General features: G+C 43.3%; 1 protein-coding gene across 1 annotated transcript in view; it reads left to right on the top strand.

Annotated features, from left to right (window-relative positions):
* Positions 1–19,860, top strand: part of MAN1A1 (mannosidase alpha class 1A member 1) — a 357,303-nt gene that overhangs the window by 259,660 nt on the left and 77,783 nt on the right. The window contains exons 6-7 of the mRNA XM_082252272.1: positions 8,525–8,648; positions 18,954–19,047. Of these exons, the coding sequence (XP_082108398.1) occupies positions 8,525–8,648; positions 18,954–19,047 (218 nt within the window). The remainder of the gene's footprint in view (positions 1–8,524; positions 8,649–18,953; positions 19,048–19,860) is intronic.

Genomic DNA, 19,860 nt, shown 5'->3' with positions numbered 1-19,860 from the left:
AACACAGCACCTAAACGTAGAGACTTTAATAAAGCAATATCTGTCAAGAGGATAGACATCTCACCCTCCGTCATCTCACCTAGTGACGAGTGCGTGGTTGACAAAGATAAAGACCCTAATCGCCAGTGTCCTATTCACAAGAAGCCTCACCCTCTTAAGAAATGTCGTGGACTTAGGGCAAAGACTCTACAAGAGCGCAGGGAGATTCTCAAGAAACTTGGAATATGCTTCAAGTGCTGTGCTTCTTATAGCCATCTTGCTAAAGACTGTGAAGCCCTCATCAAGTGCACAGAATGCAGCAGCGACAAACATGTTACAGCTATGCATGCTACTCCACTTCCAGACAAGTTACAGCAGCCACCTACCTCCTCACCTGCCTCAAGTTATGGCGGGGAGCAACAAAGTCATGCTCCAGCCAAGGATAATGTTCTCTCTTCATGCACAGAAGTCTGTGGAGAAGGCTTGGATCACAAATGCTGTGCCAAGGTGTGCCTAGTCAAGATATACCCAAAGGACCATCCTGAGAAAGCTACTAAGATGTATTCCATAATAGATGAACAGAGCAATAGATCCCTGGTTAAGCCTAAATTATTTGAGATCTTTGGCATAGAGGGTCATCCCACACCGTATACTCTTAGAACCTGTTCTGGTCATGTAGAGGCCTTTGGCAGAAGAGTGGATGGGTTCATGGTTTCTCACATCAAAGGGGGACAGGGTATACCCCTACCAACATTCGTTGAGTGTTACCAGATACCAGATGAAAGGCAAGAGATTCCCACTCCAGAAGCCGCATATCACCATCCTCACTTAAGGCACCTTGTTGATGAGATTCCTGCAATGGACATGAATGCTGAAATTTTGGTTCTCCTAGGAAGAGACATCCTCAGAGTACATAAAGTGCGTGACCAGTGTGATGGAGATCCGCTCCTTCAAAACTTGCATATTGGGGAATGGACGTGCCTCCCACTTCAAACGATGCCCTCGCCATTATGAAGTAAAGGAAAAACCTCTTGACGTCATCCAAGTACGGCATACTGCTTCTATTCTTTCTTATGACAACCTAGGTGCTGCAGTGTTTAGTACTACAAATGATGACAACAAATTAGCCTTGTCGATTGAAGACAAAGAATCATCTAAATCTGAACAATGGCATTCTGTCCCATCTGAAATGAATCCTGCAGATCATGCCACCAGGCGAGTGTCTGCAAGTGCTTTTGCTAATTCTTCTTGGATAACAGGTCCTGAATTCCTGCTGGATCAGCCAGAAGAAACCACAGCTGATGTCTTCAGTATCCTAGAACCTGACAAAGATCCAGAGATTCGTCCAGAAGTGAAAACCCTCGTCACTCAAACTAAACAGACTCATCTTGGATTGTCAGCGATTTGAACGATTTTCCAAGTGGATAAAGCTTGTACGCACCATCGTAAGGTTAGTCCACATTGCACGCTGCTTTCACACAAAGCCCACTGATCCTCAATGTCAAGGTTGGCACATATGTCAAAGGTTTCTTTCTGCAAAGGACATTGCTGAAGGTGAAATGGTCATAATACGCATTGTACAGCAGGAAGTCTTTGGCTCAGACATTAAATGTATCCGTGACAAGAGGGATATTCCAAAAACCAGTGCAATTGCTAATCTAAACCCATTCATTGACAATGATGGTATGTTAAGAGTTGGTGGATGTTTAAACAAGGCCGAGTTGGGAGAGAGAACAGAATCCTCTCATTATGCCTGCTCGCCATCACATTACCACTCTGCTCATACGGCACTACCACGAAGGGGTTAAGAACCAAGGTAGACACTTCACAGAAGGTGCCATAAGAGCTGCAGGCCTTTGGATCATAGGAGCAAAAAGACAAATTACAGCTATACTGCACAGCTGTATTCACTGCCGCAAACTAAGAGGTAAACGTCAGCAACAGCAAATGTCAGATCTGCCAACTGACAGGTTAAGTACTGACCCACCATTCACTCATGTGTGTCTGAATGTTTTTGGACCATGGATGGTAACAGCCTGCAGAACTCGAGGTGGTCAAGCAAACAGCAAACGATGGGCAGTGTTTACTTGCATGAGTGTGCGTGCAGTACACATTGAAGTAATAGAATCTATGGATGCTTCAAGCTTAATCAATGCTTTGAGACGATTTCTTGCCATCAGGGGACCAGTCAAGAAACTTAGGTCTGATTGCGGTACTAATTTCGTTGAGCTCTAACTCTCGACAGGCTCCAACTCTAGACCAATCCAAGACTTCTTAGCTCAAAAGGGCTGTACATGGATATTCAATCCTCCTCATTCTTCCCATATGGGCGGCTCATGGGAGAGAATGATTGGCATTACACGTAGAATACTGGACTCTATGCTTATGGACTCAAATTGCACAAGACTTACCCACGAGGTTCTAACCACCTTTATGGCAGAGGCATCTGCTATAACTAATTCCAGACCACTGGTTCCAGTGTCAACAGATCCAGAGAATCCAACTATCCTAACCCCAACTGCTCTGCTTACCCAAAAGCTTGGGTCCATTCCTGTCCCACCCGGAAACTTTAACTCAGGAAACCTGCGCTATGACCAGTGGAAGCGAGTGCAACATCTCGCCAACTGCTTCTGGAATCGTTGGAAGATGGAGTATCTTTCTACTCTGCAAGGACGCAGGAAATGGCAACACCCAAATCCTAACATTAAAGTTGGAGATCTTGTTCTGCTCAAGGATCAACAAGCTGGGAGACTCGAGTGGCCTATGGGAGTTATTATAAAGAGTGTTCCTAGTGGTGGTGGCAAGGTGGAGGTGAAGGTTGCAAGACAAGGGAGTGTAAAGACCTTCATCAGACCTATCACTGAACTTATTCTGCTCTTGCCCTTTGGAGAATGAACTTACTTGCGTATGCTGTTTGTTCCTACCTTTGACTTCAAGAAGGAAGAGTCTTGGACATTAATGTTATAACTTGAAGTTGTTGCATTTTTTGCATGTTTTTTCTTTGTCTTTCAGGTTCTCAAGACATTAAGCAAATTGCACTGTTGTTTATTTGCACTTGTATAACTACCGTTATGGTATAAAATAGTGACATTTACAATGTCAGACGGGAGTGTGCTGTTACACAGTTAATAATCTCATTATTGTAGATGCAATTTACATAGTATATTCTGTGATTTATTTACCATGTATTTTTCTATGGGTAGGTATTTGCTGCCACCTTCTGGCCTTTTTTGGTAATGCTCTTGTTCCTCCTGTGAGCATGATACATAATTTCCTTGTATGTAAACTCCACCCCTTCTGGCTGTACTTCCTGTGTCATGGCTGCTTGCATTTACCTCCTGTAACAGGGACTCTTGTATTCCACTTGCTAAGCTAAGGAAAGCATCATCTTTTGACCGCATAATACTGAAATCCATTCATTCTGGTGTATTCCTGTTGTGTGATCAGAATAAACCAGCTTTTGGATAAAACCAGTATTGGTGAGTTCAAGCTATCTGAGGAGGATTGTCCGCAGTGACCGTATCTGCTTATGCAGGCCAGGCACAGAGGTCTCAAGGGTTAGATCACTATCACAACAATCCGAGTCAGAATACCTCATGTACACTGCAACTTGTAAACGGCCGTTTAGGAGCAGTTGGGCGTTTTTTTTCAGAAGCCCCTGAACCCTCCTCTGTTATCTAATCTGTCCATGTACATTGGGTCATTTACAGTCATTTAGAGGCAGTTAAGTTGAGTGTCGTTTTTTGGAAAGCAATTATTTGCGTTCAGGATGTTCAGAACGTGTGTTTACGGGCGTTTCAAATGCAAAAACGCGACCGAACGCGATCACCCACGTTTAGCGCTCGCATTTTTCCATTTTAAAGGGGAATGAATTTTTGACCTCTAGAAACGGTTCTGAGCGCAAACGCCCGCTAAACGCGGCTGCAAACGCAACGGACGTTTTAAACGTCCTTTAAATTCCAACGTTCAAAGGAACTTTTTAAAACGTCCCGTGTACATGTAGCAAAAAACGCAAGCGCTAAACGCGGGTGTTCGCGTTCGGTCGCGTTTTGCATTTGAAATGCCGGTAAACACACGTTATGAACATCCTGAACGCAAATAATTGCTTTCCAAAAAACTACACTGAACTCAACTGCCTCTAAATGACTGTAAACGACCCAGTGTACATGGACAGATAAGATAACATAGAGGAGGGTTCAGGGGCTTCTGAAAAAAACGCCCAACTGCTCCAAAACGGTCGTTTACAAGTAGCAGTGTACATGAGGCCTTAAAGTGATTTCAAGTCCTGTTTGTTTTTTTTTGTTTTTTTTTTCTTTTGTTTAAAAATAACAAACTTGTTATACTCACCTGCTCTGTGCAGAGGTTTTGCACAGAGCAGCCCGATCCTCCTCCAGCTTGCTATGGGGACACCCAAGCCGCTGCTCTGTGTCCATTCAGACACGGCCTGGCCCTGCCCCCGCTCATTGGTTCATTGACAGCAGCTGGAGCCAATGGTGCCTACTGTTGTCTCAGCCAATGAGGGAAGGTCCCCAGAAAGCCGAGGCTCTCATACAACAAGCCAAAGAAAGCTGATGCAGCCACCACATCTGATTGCTAAGCGGCAAAATAATACCTTTTGGGTTTAAGTTTAAGGGAAGTGGTTTAGGAAATAACATTTTTTTTTAGTAAACTGAGCCCTGTACAGTTTTTTTTCCTCTTATGTGCGTCTCCTCCATAGATCTTTTTTTAGAACACCCATTGATACAATAAAACTATTATATATCCCATTCTGTGCCTATATGTTAACTGTATTCCCACTGTTGTTACCATGGTTTTTGTTCTTTGTTCTGCTTCTTTTAATATGTCATGAACTCAAGAGTTCTTGGCTGCAATTAATGCTTGCAGACATTCTCCTTAGTTTACCAATCTAAAAAATATGTGTCTGAAATATTCAGTATTGTCCAAGGCCCCATGCACACTGAGCGTTTGCTCAGCCCCCCTGAACACTTTCTCCTGAGAAGAAAAAAGCTTCTTAAAAAAATGCACAAAGTCTTCTTTTGCACGTGTTTATGCATCCTAATACATTCTGTGGACAAAATATGGGGGTATGTGTACAGAGAAGGGGGTGAGGCACAGCTGAAAAACATGCAAGGCCGCTTATCCATTACCAGTAATTTAATTTATATTGGTCACAGATGGTTAGTATCCATTTCTTTAATATTAAAATTTGACCTGATGACTGTCTATCTTTTCTTAAAGTGACTCTTGCCATCCCATCTAACAGTTCCCATGCATGAAGACTGTTGTAAGGTCTTTATTGCTAATTTTTTTTCATGTCTCAAATCTCTAGCAATCCCAATAGATAGCTGTGAAACCTACCGTAGGTAAAAAAAATAAATAAAAATAAATCCTATTTAGTTTCACTTCCTTCATCCCTCATTTTCCCAATAGCACAATAGTGTTTTGTTTTTGTTGTTTTTTAATTGGCTGAGCACAACCAATAGTCCTGCAAGCCCAACTTTAAAATCCTGATATGTCTAAACCGGGGGCTGTGTGATCCAAATGCTAGCTTTCACAGCCCTGGCAGCAGTGACTCATTGTTTACCATTGTGAGTGCAATGGCTTTGAAAGTTTACTAGAAGCCGATGAATTCGCACTTGACAGACTTGTGTGAGCTGGCAGATGGATCACACAGCCCTGCAGTGCCGACTGAGCTATCTGCCAGCTGCTTGATTGATTTTGCTAAGATTGCTCACTAGGGACAATCCCTTCCTCTGATTCTCTGACAGGACTTGTTCATCTTACTGCACCTGCAACACCCCAAAGAGCCAGCTGGAGGGAGAAAACACACAGGGACACACAACCCCAAAGATTCGTTGCTGCCACCACTTATTATCTGCATGGACATTCTTGCACATAGCTCCCTTACAGAGCGGGCACCGAAGGACAGGGAAGAACGGTACTTTCAGGCGACTCTTCAGACTTCTATAGCAGCGGCATCTGCTTGGTTTTGAAACAGGCAGCCAGGCACATAGACACTTGCTTAGATGAGCTGTGAGTGCTTCCTCAGGGTGTCTGCCTCCCGCTCCAATACCTTATCTTCATGTTGCTTTATGCAAGCCCAGTTGCTGCTGCTATAGAAGACTGGAGTTGCCTGGACGTTCACAAGTAGCAGCTGGCTGGATAACAGAATCTTCATCCACAGTGCTTCGTTACTGCCTTCTAATAGTGGTGGATCTTTCCTTGATGGTAGGGCTGCATCATTGATCTCCTTGTAGATCACACAGTCCCACCAGTGCTGACAGATTCACCACTATATTGATACCAGCCAACCCATCCCGCTGCTTTTGTAAATGACAAACCTTCTAAAGGGACATCCAATTTGGGTACAGGCAAGAAAATACATCACAGTGCCATATACTAGATCAACCATCATGGAGGCACTAGGAGCCTGACTGCCTAGAAGCATGAAAAACAGATCTTCTTGTTGATAGAAACTTACTGTTTAGCAATTTTCTGCGGTCCACATACCAACTGGCATGTTGATTGTCTCAGCCAAGGATAATGGTCTCTTCATCCAGATGTGTTCAGTCTGATATGCCAGAAATGGGAGACTCTGGATGTGGACATCTTGTTCTCCGGATACTACAAACTACCACTGTTTGTATCCAGAACCAAGGGTCCTCTAGTTCTGGCCTTGGATGTCCTAATTCTCTCCCTGGTCTTAGTTCAGACTACTCTGATCTTCAGACTACTCTGTGCCTTCCCTACTCTGAGCATTTGGTTTTTGTGTCACAAAATAGAACAAGAGAGGAAGACAGTGATTCTTCTGGCACCAAACTGGCCCAGAAGAACCTGGTAAAAAGTGTTCAGGGGGGCTGAGAACCTGAGACCTACTCCACATGCTTCAGTCTCTGGCTTTATTGGCATGGCTGTTAAAACCCAGGTCCTAACAGATCAATGGGTTTGAGTCTGTGACTATACCTTGCTAAAAGCAAGAAAAAGCTACTTCAGGAAGATTTATTATTGTACCTGAAAATCTTACTTTGGCTGGTGTGAGTGCAGTCAATTTAATCCCAGAGATTACTCTGCCTCACATTCTGTCTTTTTCCAAAATACAGGCTTTGAGCAGAATTTAGCTCTTTACACCCTGGAGTATGTTCCCACCTTATCCATACTTTTAATAAGGATTTGGCTTCTTATTCCTTTATAATAAAAAAAAACTTTAAGCCAAGGTGTATTACGTGTCTGGCCCCCTTTGCAGCACACCAAGCTTCTCTGGGGCCTTAACTTGGTTTTCTCTGCCTTGCAGAAATCACCATTTGAACCCATCAGGGATTTTTTTAGATTAATGCAAGCAAATTGCCTTTCTGGTGGCTATCACATCTGTCAGACGTGTCTCTGAACTAGTGGCCCTTTCTTTTGAAAAAAATAAAAAACCCTTCCTAATACTTCACAATGGCAAGGATGTATTACAATGGCCTAGACCATCTTTTCTCCCAAAGATGGTTTCAGTTAGAACATTGTTCTACCAACCTTGTGTACTGCTCCTAAGCACCCAAAAAAAAAATCTCTGTACATTGACTGGACATATTCAGGCACCTAAAAGATACTACTTTCATCAGACAAACAGGTTCCCTATCTGCCAAGGGCACCCCACTTCAAATCCATCCTTGCATGCTAGATAAGGGATTTAATTGCTAGAGCCTATGTTGTAAAACAAAATCCTGCGCTTGACCTTTTACAAGCACACTCCACCAGATCTTAGCGTATCTAAAAGGCCCCCAGCCTCTGCAAAGCCACCACTTAGTCTTCTGTTCATACTTTTTCAAAAATGTTACCAGGTGAATGTGCAAACACCGCTGCAACCACAAGTTTCCTTCACCAGCATTCTTAACCTGGGTTTTTAATCCTTGTTGTTTTTGAGCCTTTTGGCACAGTTCTGTTTGCCTAGTTGCTGCCCTCACCTATATTCATTGCTTGGGGTTTTCACTTGGTGTATGAATAAGATGCTGTGTCCTGTCCTTTACTGTATGAATAAGATAAAGAACCTTGATTACCTGTGCACTGCAGATCCTAGGTTACTGGACACAGGCCACCCTTCCTAAACTCTCCTTACTCTGCTTTGCTTGATACAAAACTGGGAACTAATTGAGAGCGGTAGGGCTTTTAAGGGAGCTTGTGGTTTAAAATCTTTCCAGTGTCCAACCACCTGAAGATAGAATCCTATAACCCATGGGTGCTCAACCTATGGCCTCTAGCTGCTGCGAAACTACAAGTCCCATGAGGCATTGCAAAGCTGACAGTTGCATGACTCCCAAAGGCTGAGGCATGATGGGACTTGCTTGTAGTTCCATAACAGCTGAAGGGCCACAGGTTGAGCACCCATGGTGTATGAATAATATGCCTGTGTGCAGTACTGTATTTCAAGATATGGGGTGGGAATAGGTTTAGCCTTAGATGCTGACTGTTCTTTTACTTGTATTCATTTTTATGTCAAATCATTATACAGCTTGTTTATGAATTTTTCTCTTTCTGACCTTATATCTTGTATCTTGATATTTAGTGGGATTGGTCGGAATTGGCCCTGGGCTTCTGGAGGCAGCAGTATCTTGGCAGAATTTGGTACCCTGCACTTGGAATTTGTCCATTTAACGGAGGTATCTGGAAATCCAGTTTTTGCTGAGAAGGTCAGTTTATGTTCCAAACTTTTGAAACTAATTTACTACAGAGAATGTAAATCATATAATTTGGAACCTTGTATTTTAGTTTGTTTCCTAGTGTGTCCCTTACTTGAAAGAAGTATACAGGATGGGATTTCAAATTTCTTTATACTTCACTGGCTTCATGTTTGTTCTAGAGAAATTATTAGTACAATGGTAGTTAATCCAGGTTCAGAATGGCAGCCCTGGAGCTTGCAGCCTTTAATACAAGCCAACAATACCAGCACCCATATTCCTATCCCCAAGTATTTATGGGTTTTAGGACACGGCCATAATTTACAGCAAATGGGCATGCAGAAAAAAAAAAAAAAATAGATTGCAAAGCATTTTCTTTAATGCATTTCTGTGGGCAAATATATACTGAAGCAGTGATTCCTAGGCACCACAATTACCAGCATACAGTGGATATAAAAATTATGCACACCCCTGTAACAATGACGTATAAAAAAAAATCAGATAATATACTTCTGAATTTTTTCCCACCTTTATTTTGACCCATATTTTGTGCAATTCAAAGCAAACTCAAATCTTTAAGGAGGTAAAAATAACAAAAAAACTTACAATACAAATATGCACACCATTAATCTAATACTTTCTTGAATCACCTTTTTATTTTATGACCGCATTCAGTCTGTTGGGGTAGGAGTCTATCAGCATGGCACATCTTGCCTTGGGAATCTTTGCCCACTCTTCCTTGCAAAATTACCCCAAATCTGTAGATTGCAAGAGCACCTCCTGTGCACAACTCTCCATGTCAGCCCACAGATTTTGAATTGAATTCATGTCTAGGCTTTTGCTGGGCCATTCCAAAACGTTGGTCATCTTCAGGTGAAGCCATTTGATTTGGAGTTACGCTTTGGGTCCTTGTGCCAAAAGGAAATCCCTCTTCATCTTAAACATTTTAGCAGAGACCAGAAGGTTTTGTGCCAACATTGACTTCTATTTGATATGATTCATAAATCCCTCCATCTTGACTAAAGCCACAGCTCCATCTGAAGAAAGACTGCCCAAAGCATAATGCTGGCACTACCATGCTTCACTGTGGGTACGCCTTTTGTTTTTGATGCGCAGTTTTGGTTTTTTGCCAAATATACTTTTTCAGGTAAGAATCTTGCTGCCCTAGCCAATAGGCCCAGACCTAGAGTATTAGGAATACGGGGGAGATTGTGTTACTGAATACTTGCAAGAAATTCCTAAAGCTCCTTTAAAGGCTAAGTTCACGTGTTTTTTTTTTTTTTTTTTCTTAATCCTAATTCTAGCTCCCCTTTGTACCGATATACCATTATTGTACCTCTGTTGCAGAAAAGAAAAAGCTGTCTGTCTTCCAGGACAAGGCCTTACCTCTGCCCCTGGGGTTTTCAAAGAAAACTCCATTACTTCCTGTCCTGAATTGGGTATTTTGGGCATTAAAACCAGTACAAGGAGAAAGTTCACTAGCTGACCACATTATCACACCCTGCACCTGCCCTCCCCACCAGGAGATGACTCCCGTCCACTTCTGTGCTTACATACTTATTATTGATATTATTGTTATATAGGATTTAAATAGCGCAGATAGTTTGCGCAGCGATTTACAACTTGAGGGTAGACAGTACAGATACAACACACTTTAATACAGTGGGATATTATTTATATATATATATATATATATATATATCATTTTTTGTTTTCACTAATTGCACAGACAGTTTTTTTTTTTTTTTTGTCCTAAAAACCGGGCATTTTTACAGGGGTGTGTAGACTTTTTATATCCACAGTACGCCCATACCTTGCAATTGTAAATTGCTGTGTGCAACAGCCATAAAAGATATAAGGAACAGGCTGTGGTGTTCGTTTTGAGTGCTTGAACAATTCTACCAACATCTCACATTTAGAAGGGCAGTTCTTTAGAATGGAAGGTTGCCACCTGCTTTTGGAACTTTTTAGCAGTCTGATGTAAAGAATCGGTTCACTTTTTGGAAGCGGATACACCCGTATTTAGGGTGTAACATGTTTTAAAACACACTGCCTGCAAGCACAGCCGTGTCATTCATTCACAGCCATCTGTGAATGAATAAACTGCAAGCCTCTTATGCCATTGTGGCAGATGGACTTGCTGTTTCATTGGACTGCGAGTGTGCTGCTCAGCATGCTCATAGTCCATTCACATTTCCTACAGCTCTGAAATTGACAGCCAGTACAAAGATATGGGTACTGAGCTGTTGGTAGTGTCTACAGGAGCCTGACATTGCACTAATCTACTGATTGTGGGTGCAATGCTCTGCAGACTCATTCAGTGTCAGAATAATTTCCAAAGGGAAATTAAGATACAAGTACATTCAACAAACGCAACACAAAATCACAATAACAAATGGAAACAAGACACAATAGCAACAATAAAATTACCAATAACCGCAGTTAATACCAAATAAAACTAAATTAATACTATACTGTAATAAATCATACTATTCTATTAAAATGCATTAAAGCACGGTTTTCCTGCAAAATCATGTCCATGTATTATGATTTTATTTGTTTTACAAAGATGAACTATCTACGTAGTATGTATATGTTGTATATCTCTACCTGCTTGTAAAGGTTGTTTAAATGTCAAGTATGACAGGTGTCCTTAAACACCTGTTAAACAATTCAAGTTCACCAATCTCCTGTGATCACTGTTTGGATGACAGTGTAAGGTGTGTCAAAGAACCAGGGGGATGGCAAACATGACTTTTTTTTTTTTTTTTTTTTACAGTCACATGGTTAAAGTGACTATGTCGGGTTATAAATATAAAAGCTTCCATTATGGACTACTCGTCGTTTCTACTTAGGAGGCATTGACCACTCAAGTAATTCACCATATAGTTAAAGGAGAAGGATGACAACCCTGTAGCATGCACCTACAAAACTTGTTAGTAACTGCAGTATCCATATTTAAATGCTAAGCTCTTTTCTCTTTCGTTCATCAATGGACACAGTGCTCCATAAGTCTTAACTACTTGGCTATACCCATGGGCTGTCCTCAGCTTGGTATATAACCCCCCCCCCCCCCCTTTCTGCTCTAGGTAAACAGTTTTGATCTGTCTAGTCAGGAGTAAGGACCCAGACTCAGGCTGGGATATCTGGTCCTAGCAATTTTTGTTCTCCTTCCTTACATCTTTTTTTGTTGTTTTTTCTCTCGGGAGATCTACAATCAACTGTGGGACTGGGCGACGGGCTGGATAATCTAGATCCAGTGGTCCCCCCAGCCAGCAAATGTGTGCAGACCACAGCTATGCGCTAGGTCGGCCACGACATAGCCTTACGGACAGAGGCTGGCCCGCGAGTTAATCATCTCGCAGCGGTCCCTTGGCCGAAATCTCCCTTCAGTGGCGAGGATACGGTCTGGAGCATTACCCACACCATGGAAGAGTAAGTACAGTCCCCCCCTCCCCCCTTTTGGCTTTTTTTTTTGGGGGGGCTGTGGACGCTGGTAACCTCTAGGGACGGTTGGACCTGCCTGCAGGTTCCCTCCTCCCATCCTTAAAAATTCCCTTAGTGAGCTTGGCTTCCCCACTCCCTTTTCCCCCCTGTCTGGACCTAGAGTCTGGTGGGGGTCCTGGGGGGTCTCCCCCCGCTATCCCAACTCTGTAAGGGTCCTGGGATAGTGTGTCCTGCCCTGATAGTCTGGAGGGGTACCAGTGTAGGAGACCCCTAGGTGCATGCCCCACTATTTGCAAGGTGGGTATATTTCAGGGGAGTCCTGGTGCAGAGTGCACAGCGGAGTCTCCCCTAACGTGTCCTACCTTCAGGAGGGGGTCCCGATGCAGCGTTGCAAAGGTCACAGGGAAGATCCTGGCAGCATGTTGTAGCTGATGGTGGCCATTTTTCCTCAGTCTTGCTGGTCTCCAGTTGGTGGCCATGTTTGTGTAGCCCGATGTCACAAGAGCCATTTTCCCTTAGTCTGGCTGGTCTCCGGTTGGCAGCCATGTTTGTGTAGCCTGATGTCACGGGGGCCATTTTCCCTTATTCTGGCTGATCTCCGGTGGGCGGCCATGTTTGTGTAGCCCGATGATGTCACGGGGACCCTTTTTCCCATAGTGCAGGAGACGCTGGAGAGGACCAAAGCCTCGTGGGAATGCCAAAGCTCCCCCTCTTCCTCAGTTTGCTCTTCCTGTGCCTGGGATATATGAACAGGGATGCGGTTCATGGTAAGGCTGGGTCCGAATTCTCGACGCTCCTCCGATCGGTAGGGTGAGTCCTTCGGGGTCCTGGTTATCGCTCTCTGCTGATAGGTACCCCGAGCCTTGGGGGGGTCCTTTTTAGTCGTGCCAAAAGATCATTTTTGTACTGAAGTCTTGCTTTCCTTATGGAGCCTCAGGGTGACATCTCCCCCACTGACCCACTTATGAAGGCGACGGGGTCCCTCGGAATCCCAGCTTCCCATGCTTGCGCTGATGGTGGTCCTGCAGTCCTTAGTGTCTCGGGTGGAGGTGGCATGTGGGCAAAGGTCCAGGCGGAAGCGTTCCCCGCCTTTCCCTGCTCAGTCTGTCTCATCTGATTCTGAGCCTGATGCCACGGCCCACCCAGGAGCGCTTAATATCACACCCCCAGATCCATCAGATAGTAAGGATGATTCCTCCATGGTCGCAGCAGCGAGTTAAAAAGTGACACCTCGCACTCCGAAGGTGTTTCCTTATGTGCGCTGTTTTGACAGGTTTTCCTGTAAGGAATAGGAACAACCAAAACTACCATTTGTGGTCCCGAAACGTTTTGCTGTACGTTACCCTTTTGAGGAGTCACTTTTTTTAAAAAGTGGACTAGTCCACCAGTTGTGGACCCTCCTGTTTCCAGGTTGAACAAAGCTACCATGAACCCAATAGAGGAAACCCTGTCTTTTAAGGACCAGGCTAACAGGAAAGCAGAGGCTGTGGCACGCAGCATGTTTACTATGGCTGGTTCGACATTGCGACCAGTCTTTGCCTCAGCCCTGGTGTCTCAGACCATAACTGAATGGGCCAAGCTTTTGCGCCAGGGCCTGGTGGGGGGGGTGAGCAGGTCCCTGCTGCTTATGTTAATTTAGCAGACCAGTTGGTCCATGAGCTGCAGTTTGTGATGCAGCTTTGGATACAGCTCCTGTGCTGCCCAAACTTTCTGTTTCAGCGGTAGTGATTAGGCACGTACTGTGGCTTATGAATTGGTCCGCAGACCAAGCCTCTAAGGAAGCTCACATTGATCTGCCCTTTCAAGGCGATTGCCCCTTTGGGGCTACCATGGATGACATCATTAAGGGTATCATGGGGGGGGGGGGGGGGGGGAGTAACTTCTCTGCCATAGTCTTGGAAAGGTAAGAGACCTTGTCGTAGACGGTGGCCCTCCTTCTCGGCACATGGAAACTTCTTTTGTGCTTCTGGGATGGAGAATAAAGAAAATGGATCTTTCAAATCTTCCCCCGGAGGTTCCAAGCATCCTTGGTCTGATAAACCTATAGCTAGCTTCTCTTGACCCGCAGACAAGACCCCTTCAGCATAAAGGGCTGCTCTCACCCATTATTGGGGTGGGGGGACATCTTCGCTGGTTTCTGGCCTCATGCACCTTTTTCATGAACGTCAAGGCGATCCACAAAATGATTATTTTAGGGGTACCCAGAAAGGGGGACAAAGCTTGTCCTTTTCAGGGTTTGTAGGTCCTGTGTCTCCTTGTGCAGATTCAATTCCTGCAAAGGTTCAGGTGATGTCCGAACTACCTAACCCCCCTTCCCTGTCCAGGGAATTTGATTTACCTAGGTCTGATTCTAATTCTGAACAGGGTGGTCCTTCCTCTGGACAAACTTCAGGAACCACAGGCCATTATTCACCAGCTGCTCTCACACAAATAGTTCTCTCTCCCATTTTGCATACAGGTTCTGCGTCTGGTGGTATCCACCTTTTTAAGGCAGTTCTGTTTGCACAGTCCTACATTCAGCTCCTTTAGCAGGTTCGGCTCCACAGGAGGATACCGAGGTTCGTGGCGAGATCACAGGTTCCTCTGGCAGATGCCTCAGGCGTCCAAGGCCTCTTCCGCAATTCCTGCGCGGAATCTAGGGTGATCTTCCAATCAGTCTGGTGACCATAAACGTTCCTTGGGGGGGCTTCCTCTCAGAGAAGACCAGTTGTCCCAAGGGCTGATCTACCATTCTGCTTTACATTCTCTGGCTTTAATGGCTTAGCTATTGAAAGCCAGGTACTGAGGTATAGAGGTCTGTCTGAATCGGTGATCCCTACTATGGTGAAGACGAGGAAGTCGTCTTCCAGCAAGATATACCATCTTACGTGGAAAGCCTACATTTCTTGGTGTGAGTTGATTTGGCGCTCATCCTCGATCCTTTTCTGTGACTCTGATCTTAACCTTTCTTCAACAGGGCGTTGATCAGAAGTTGGCCTTGAGTACAATCTTGGGCCAGGTGTCTGCCCTTGCAATCTTCTTTTAGCGACCCCCCCCCCCTAGCCACGCCTTCTTACCTTCATTCAGGGGGTTCGACATGTGGCTCCACCTGTACGGTCTCTTTTGCATCCATTGATTTAAATTTAGTACTTTCCGTTCTCCAGAAACCTCCATTTGACAATATTCAGGAGATTCCCTTGCCTACGTTATCCCAGAAGGTGATATTCTTGGTGGCTACTACCTCGGCCCGCAGGGTATCGGAATTGACGGTGTTATCCTAGTCCCTATTTAGTGATCTGTAGGGATAAAGTGGTTCTTCATCCCTGTCCATCATTCCTGCCCAAAGTTGTCTCGGACTTCCATTTGAATAAGGACATTATGTTGCCTTTCTTGTGTCCCAAGCCAACTCATCCCAAAGAAATTGCTTTGCATACCTTGGATGTGGTTCAGGCAATTTGGGTGTATCTAGCAGCTACTGAGTCCTTGCGGAGGACAGATTCGCTTTTTGTAGTTACGGATGGACCAAGAAAAGGGCTGGCCGCTTCAGCTACCATCTACAGATGAATCAGACAGGCGATGACTCAGGCCTATTCCTTTAAAGGTTAGGTTCCACCTTACCCTGTCACGGCGCATTCTACTTGGGCACTGAGTGCTTCTTGGGCCTTACGTCATCGAGCATCAATATCGAAAGTTTGCAAGGTGGCCACTTGGTCATCAGTGCATACCTTCACAAAATTGTATAAGGTAGATACTTTGGCATCTGCGGATGCTTCTTTTGGCCACAAAGTTTTGCAGGCTGCTGTTTAAGAGGGGCTGTTTGCTCTTGAGGGTGTAACAGAGCCATGACCCACACTGTGTTTGTGGGCTTCCATCAGTATACCACTTCCTCCAGTCTTGAACATAGATATGAGATATTCTAGCCGCCCCCCATACAAAGCTAGCTGACAACTTAGCTTGTACAAATTCTGGAACCTTCTCCTTTATTGAACAGTCTCACGCAATTTATACACACGAGGACATACCCCTCCTGATCAAATTACCCCACCAGGTCATGTGCCTGATTACATTATCCTATGCCGATGAAATTGTACACAGAAATAGAATTAACATATCTAAGGAACAACAAACACAAACCATATACTATTTCCACTCCGCAACTAACCGATGACAGTGATTCAATCAACCTTCGCCAATTAACTAGCAGACTGCTGTCCTCGAGCTCATGAAATACAATACATATTATCCTAAGTGTAAACTCAGAACCCATTGTAGATAATGGGTGAGTAAATCGGCATATTCAACATTATATGGAAGACAGGTGGTTGAGCTGATATCAGTATCTGCTATGAGTCTGACTGTGAGAAGCAGTCTTCATATATTTCTTGAGATTATAAATATTACTGTCCAATTTGAAGTAATCCAAACCATATTCTTAGTGACTATTAAGTACCTGTCTTTCACTCCCAGTGACGGTGAGTACCGTCACAGAGGGGTGTTTTCTTTAAACTTTTATTTTTCAGATGGTGCTCCTGTGACCCGTTTAAGGCTCCTGTGTCCTGGTTAAGGGCCCTTATGTTTAGTCTTTAGTTATTTTCCCCACCCCTCATTTTCGTTTTGGCACTGCCTTTTGGACAGCCCAGTAGTTATGATTTATGGAGCCCTGTGTCCGTCGATGAACGAAAGAGAAAATGTGATTTTTGTACTTTACGTACAATCCATTTCTATGAGTTAGACGGACACAGCACCCACCCATTATGGAGTTCTGATACATCTAATACTGCTTGCTACTAAACTGATTACCTAGAGCAGAGAGAGGAGTTATATACCAAGCTGAGGACAGCCCATGGGCGTAGCCAGGTGTCTTTTGTTCTGCCTAGTCCTACTCCTAGAGGAAGCAATATTGCCCAGTAGTTAGGATTTTTGGAGCGCTGTGTCCGTCGATGAACTCAGAAAAATGGATTTTAAGGCAAGTACAAAAATCCATTTTTTTTTTTCAGAAAATAGCCTATGCAGTCAAGGGGCCCCAGTAGATGTTAAAAAATGTGCAGTTTTGTAAAATTTATATTCATTTTATTTTAATATGCAGTAGGTCATTTGGACCCTCCTGGTAGCTTTGCGGAAAAACTCTGTTGGAAATCTCCATGCCCTGCCTTGTTGCTAGAAAGTTTAAAACTGTTGGATGTTTACTTCCAGCATTATAGGAGTCATATCAACCAGCCAGGACATGGAAATTGCTAACTGGGGGCTACTTCAAGGCTTCCAAAAGGCCCAAATGGCCTATAGGTATGAAAATAAAAAAGGCATTTTACAAAGCTACTCGGCTTTTCATCAACTGGGGCCACTTGACTGAATAGACCATTTTTCAGGAAAAGGTGAAGTAAAGATGGCCATAGTTGGATGGAATTTCAAAAGAAATTTCTTAGGAAAATGTGTACATAAATTCTAAGAACATTTTAAATGTCATTAGAAAGATTTTTTTAGAAATTAATTTGTTCAAGAAATTTTTTCCAAGACAACTTGGCCCACCACTGTCCACTCAAAATATTAGCTTTGGGGTGTATTTCTACTTTAATATCACAAGAAATTATGAACTTCCCAGCTAATAAATTACCTTCTTTTTGGTAAACGTTACAGTTGACTCCCCTTAGACATTTTTTTTGTTTATTTTACCATGATACAATGCACTGACTCTGAAGAATAATACAAAGGAACAGTGTGTTGGCAACTGGAAAACCTAGTGCCTGCTGAGATTAGTAATTTACAAGCAGCATGCAAGCACACCTTGATTAATGGACAATGTGGAAAGTTTTTTTATAAGCAATCCAAGGGGAAGTATTGGCATATAGTTTGTTTTGTACTACCACTTGTTTGATATAATGTAACTAACTGAAGGACGGTTCTCTCCTCTATAGCGACATGAAAGATTATGCTGATCGTATGGTAGCTTGCATACTATTTCATCTGAAAGAACTTAAAGTAGAATACAACCTTCATTTGTTAAAAAGAAAAAAAAAAAGGGGGGGGGGGGACACAGCCTAAATGACAAAACCAACCTAAATATTAATGTTACTTAGACTACACAAGCCATACCAATGAATCTTCAAATGTTCTCCTCAATGCTGATTTTTACCTGTTGATCCTGCAAGTGGTTATAGTAATCCCGGGTTTCCTGTGGAGGGCCACCAAACATCTGGCTCTGCTGAATTTCAGTTCTCTGTTGAGGGTCTCTGTATTTCTTGCAACATTGACCTCATCACCCTGCATCCAGTACCCTAAACATTTTGTTGCCTCAGAGCTAGAGCTGATGGTGATAGTATAGGGAAGTGCTCCCTACCTTCTGGTCTCACATTAGTGGACCCCATCCACTGCCTGGAAAGAACGAGCACCCTTAAGGGTATCAGCGGTCACATGACTGCTGCTAAAAACTAACACCTGTACATACAATATACTTGGATTGTTTTCAAAGGCTATTGTTTCTCTAAAAGGACTACATTTCAAAGTTTAGTTTTGTTTTTTTTGCATAAACTTCCCCTGTGCTTTAAGCACTGAATATTATTTTGACTATACAAAAAAAAAAAGGCCAAAACCAAATTAGTTTAAAGTGGAATGGGGTAATTGCTAACTTGCCCTTTCAAGTACCCTTTTCCTCTTACAAGTGTCACCGTACAGACTTCTCCTGCACCTCTGTTTTGCTCCAGTGGACAAACAGGGTTGGTTGTCATAACCCCCATGCTTTTCTAGCCAGATCAGTTTGTTTTTTTCTCCTTTCTAATTTTGGATGGTGATTAGGGTTCTTGTAAGTCACATATCCCTTATTTGTTCTTTTTCACCGCATAGTTGTTTGTTTGTTGCTGTTCTTTGCCTCTTGCTGAAATACTATGGTTGTTTTAGGTATTGAATATTCGAAAAGTGTTAAATCGACTTGATAAACCCCAAGGACTGTATCCAAACTACTTGAACCCAAGCAGTGGACAGTGGGGACAACGTAAGTATACTAAATTGTTTAAATTTTTACATTTGTCAGATTTAAAACTTGTTCAAATGTGCACTTTTAGGTCTTTCAGACGGTTCAGGGAGGGGGGATACAGGAGGCTTAGCTCTGATTTTACTGCCCATTACTAACCCAAACTGCAACATAATGGAGGGGGCTTCTAACAAGTAGTGCCACTTGTCAAACTCTGCATCCCAAGTTAAAAATCAAATGGTACTTTGTGCACTGTAGATATTTAGTTTTTTTTATGTGTCTTCAGTCAAGACCTTAAAACCCTGCTTGAGCTAGTTTCTACTCATAAACTATTCAGTTGGCTTAAAGTGTTACTAAACCCAGATCCTGCATTCACTTTATCTGGTCTCCTACAGTACACAGAACATGGAAATGCAATTTGTTTTAGTAAATATAAACTGATAAATACCTTTTTTCTTCAGCTGTATATAGCAATTAGAGCAATCTTGTGACTTTTATCAGTGAGTGCTAATAGCTTGTAGGAAGAGTTTTCATTTCTCCCACTATTGTTCTACCAGGCTTCAAGACCATTGATACTCTGTCTAAACATGTCTGGACAGTGCTGATTGGCCCAGTGCTGATCACATGTACCCTCCCAAGAAAAGAAAAATCAAGCAATACACACCAAACTAAGCAGCCTGACTCTATAGACTCTGTAAATATTAGGTTATTTTTTGGAGTCTGTGGAAGGAGATGATCTGAGAAGACAGGAGCGAACAGTCTTTTTACAAAATGCAGAGGATTAACCCCTTAGGATGCACACTAAAGGGTATAACCAGCATGCATTACTGCGTA

The sequence above is a fragment of the Pelophylax lessonae genome (assembly GCF_965119305.1).
Source record: "Pelophylax lessonae genome assembly, chromosome: 3".
Lineage (NCBI taxonomy): Eukaryota > Metazoa > Chordata > Amphibia > Anura > Ranidae > Pelophylax > Pelophylax lessonae.
This window is presented reverse-complemented; position numbering and strand designations above follow the sequence as displayed.